We start from the raw sequence: 3,957 nt of genomic DNA, 5'->3' as shown, positions 1-3,957 counted from the left end.
GGCTCCCGAGACGCTCCGCAGGGAGCTGTCCCTGCTGGGCTCTGGGCGGCGCACGCACCTTGGGGTCCACGAGGGCCCCGGCCTTGATGAGGTATTTCACTGCGTCCAGGTGGTTGTTCTCGGCCGCCTCCATCAGCGGGGTCCTCTGGTCCTCCGAGCAGGTGTCGATGTTGGCTCCCGCCTGGGGGGAGGGACAGTGGCGAGTGGGAAGCGGCTCCTGCAGCCACCCCCGGGGAGGACGGGGCGCCTCGCACGCTTCACTCTCGAATGGGAAGATCGCCCGGCTGAGCTCGTCCTTCCACTGCGCAGCCTGGTCGCACTTTCCCATCGAACGCGAAGACCTAGCTGTTGCCATCACAGCTCTGGCTCACGAGGAGCGTTCACTTCTAAATGAACTGGACAGAAACGTCACAGCGCAGCCAGGGCAGCACCTTCAGAAATGAGGAGGAAGGCGACAGCCCCTAAAACCGCAAAGGGGTGCAGAGGGGACCCCGCGAGGCCGCAGGAGGTGCTGATGTGACCTGCATGACCGCAGGACACCTGCCCAGTGTCGCCCAGCCCGTTCTCTGGAATGCTCGCCAACATACACAGAACCTTCTGTGTATTGTGCAGCGATTGCTAGTTTTTCCGAAAGAGTGTGAACCTGAGAAACACGCGGGCGGCCCCGACCGAGCTGGTCACGAGCGAGAGGCGACGGGCGTGGCAGCTGAAGCCCCACAGGGGAGGAAGCAGCACACCTCTTAGACCGGTGGACACACAGCTAATGCTTCGCTTCTAAAATAAATATTTACCATGGGACGGGCTGAGAGTGCCAGTTTTTACTTTCAGCCATTAAATCGCAAAACGGACCTGGCATGGCTCACATGGAAACCGAGATTCTGACAAAGACGCGCTCCTTTCCCAGGTCAGAGGTCAGAGGTCAGAGGCCGGCGCAACAGGTAAGACACGGGCACGGGCACAAGGTCGATTTCCAAAACACAAAAGCTCAAAGCCAAGAAGGGCGGCCCGTCCGAGGGCCCAGTCGGCCCAGAACCCCACAGCAGCTGATTTTAATGATGAACTTGACACACGACGTGCGATAGGCGGACATGCCATAAGCAGGCGCGTGGCTACGCAGCTCCTGAGGCCTGGGCTGCACCGGGGGGCGCCCTCTGCAGGTCCAAGCCGGCACTGTCTGCAAACTGGCCGCCTGTATAGGCAGTACTCCTCCTTGTGCCCAAATTCCCAGTGAGGACACAGGCCGGCCGAAGGCGGGAGCTGCACGTGGGGGGCCCTCTGCACAGGGCCTGAGTCTGGGAGTCTGGGAGGGCAGAGTGGGGCTGATGACCCAGAGCTGAGCTCGAGGGGGCACGGCCTGAAGGTCGGGGGTCAGAGGGCCAGGCCTTCCCCGAGACTCTGGGTCCAGGTTTGAGGAGTGGTTTGGATGGACCAAAAAACCAGCTCTCGGGGTGCTCGCCCGAAAGCAGAGCAGGCCAGCGACCGGCTCCACACACAGCACCGAGGCCTCCTAGGGACACCAGCAACCCACGACTGACTCCAGGACAGCCCAGCGGAGAGCGGTCACCACCAGAGAAGCCAAACACTCTGAGAAGGAGACACAGGAGAGAGTGAGGCCAGCAGGTGCCCGACTGCCAGGCTCCGTCACCCAGAGGAACAGAGCCGCCAGGACAGACGCCCATGGGGACAGCACCAGACGCTGGGCAGGCACGGCCCCCTGTGTCCCCCAAGTGCTCCCTGCCCAAGTGTATGAGGTGAAGACACCTGTGCGAGAGCGCACAGCCCTCGGCCGCTCCCTGGCTCGAGCCCGTGACGACTGGAAAACACCTCGCCTCTGAGAAAAGCTCAGGCGCGCGCGCTCAGAGCTGGAGCAGAGCACGGAAATCCCAGACAGCGCGACGCCCAACGCAGCCGGAACGGAGCAGGCAGAGCCGTGGACACAGACGGAGCCGTGGCCAAGGCCGCTGCCGTGGCTGCCCGTGGTCCAGGACAGGGCGCAGCCAGGGTGTCCCCAGTGATGGCCCAAGGCTGCGGCCGGATGCTGTCACCCGCACGGCCACCCAGCCAAGCCCCGAGCCCCAGGAGCGCGCCTTCCTTCGCTCAGTGTTGTCACCTGTATCCAAACGGCCACACGTGACAGCACGCACGCAGCAGGGGCCGGACAAAACCACACGCCTCCACAGGCTGCGATGCTGGGACGGAGCAGGCACCTGCCCATCAGGCAGGGACCTGGGTGTTCCTTCTCAGAGCTGCCTCGGGGCTGAGGGGGCGCACAAGGCCAGAGCCGACCCAGGGGAGATCACCCCCCACACACAAAAGCCGAACCTCCAAAAACAGCACCCTGGAGCTCCCGGCAAAACGGGACTAAACCTGCCCACCTCCCTCCTCGGGAACCCCAGGAAAGCTGCCTGATCCGAGGAGAAGGGAATACAGAAAGCACAGCCCTGAGCGCCATCACACTCACCACCAGGCCGAGTGCCCTCGGAGGGGCCGGGCGGGGCTCCAACTACAACTAAAGGATTAGAGACAAACTGAGTGGCAGGAACTACAGCCTTTACGAGACTCAAGGCTCCTCTACACAGAGACTGCGAGACGGAGCTAACAGCTCGCCACATGCTGCCCACGCAGCCATGTCCAAACAGAGGCTCTTCGCCCGCGACAGGGCTGGGGAGGCCGAGGAGCTTGGCTGGGGCCGGGCAGCCAGCCCACAGGTGTGTCTCCTTTAAGGCGGCTCCAGGTTCAGGGCGCCGGATCCTGCTCAGTGCTCGTACCTGCCGCCTCTGCGGGCCAGGGAGAAGGAGAGGTGCCCAGGGCACCCCCGGAGAACGCGACCCGGCTACAGCCGTGCGAGAGGCACATGGGAGGGAAGGAGAGCAGGCGAGTCCTGCCCTGTCAGCGCCTCGCGGCTCCCACAGAGCATGCACTGGTGACAGCAATGTTGGGGCCCAACGGAACAGCGGAACCCGCGGATCTCGGACAGTGACGAGGCCCCGAGAACCCACCAGCAGCATTTGGCACTTTCCTTGAACTATAAAGAGCAGCCAACAGGCATTTGAGGAAAACCTCCAGATAAAAAAGAACAAAACAGATGCATAAAATTCAAAGTGACCGTCAGTGATGTGGTCAGAGGACAAGGACGGACTGCGGCTCCAGAGGGAGGCTCGTGGCCAGGACGCAGACCGACAGCTCCCCTGCAGGAGCGGAGGGAGGCGGGATGAGGCCTGGCTGCAGACCGGGAAGGGGAGAGGGGCCCGCAGAAACCCTGGGACCGGAGCGTCGGCGTAAACCAAGGAGCTATGGGGCAGGGCTGAGGACCGCCGGAGACCAGCAGACACTAGGCCAGGAATCTGCGGAGCTCCGAGCGCAGACGCGGGAGCCCCTGGCCCCGTGGGTTACAGGGGTTCCCTGAAGCCCGGGCAGAGAACAGGAAGCACAGAAAGGGTCAGAAGCAACAAGTGGGCTCCAGGAAGCAGGCCCAGGCCGGTCGGGGGGCAGGTCCCGAGTGACAGTGCGGGGTCGGCGTCACAGTCTGCAGTCAGGAGGGAATTAGCAGGTACAGACGCCTCAGCCCTCGGAGACGCAGGCAATGCTAATGCTGGGCGTTTACATGGCCTCACCGCCACTCACACGCTGATTGAAACAGTGGGCGACACACCCCAGGGAGGACCAGGAAGGGAAGGGTGAGCCCGACGGGGCCTGACCCCTCCACACACGAGTCAGTAAATATCTCGACCGAACCCAGCACCAGGGGAGGCGGAGCAGCCCACACGCACCTGGATCAGCATGTGGCAGATGTCCACGTGGCCGGCCTCCGCCGCCGCGTGCAGGGGGGACCGCTTGCCCTGGTGCTCCATCTTGAAGTTGGGGTCAATTCCGTCAACTGTGAACAAACAGGTGTGGCTGCTTATTTTGGAGCCGGCATGAATTCCCGGCAACAGGCCGTCTTTAGGCACCTGCACT

The 3,957-nt window shown here is 63.1% G+C and overlaps 1 protein-coding gene across 1 annotated transcript in view; it reads right to left on the bottom strand.

Annotated features, from left to right (window-relative positions):
* The window catches only part of EHMT1 (euchromatic histone-lysine N-methyltransferase 1), a 75,209-nt gene that overhangs the window by 35,182 nt on the left and 36,070 nt on the right, over window positions 1–3,957 (bottom strand). The window contains exons 16-17 of the mRNA XM_014529696.1: window positions 3,771–3,877; window positions 59–181 (exon numbers count right to left, since the gene is read on the bottom strand). Coding sequence (XP_014385182.1) covers window positions 59–181; window positions 3,771–3,877 — 230 coding nt within the window. The remainder of the gene's footprint in view (window positions 1–58; window positions 182–3,770; window positions 3,878–3,957) is intronic.

This window comes from Myotis brandtii, unplaced genomic scaffold (genome assembly GCF_000412655.1).
Source record: "Myotis brandtii unplaced genomic scaffold, ASM41265v1 scaffold691, whole genome shotgun sequence".
Classification (NCBI taxonomy): domain Eukaryota; kingdom Metazoa; phylum Chordata; class Mammalia; order Chiroptera; family Vespertilionidae; genus Myotis; species Myotis brandtii.
This window is presented reverse-complemented; position numbering and strand designations above follow the sequence as displayed.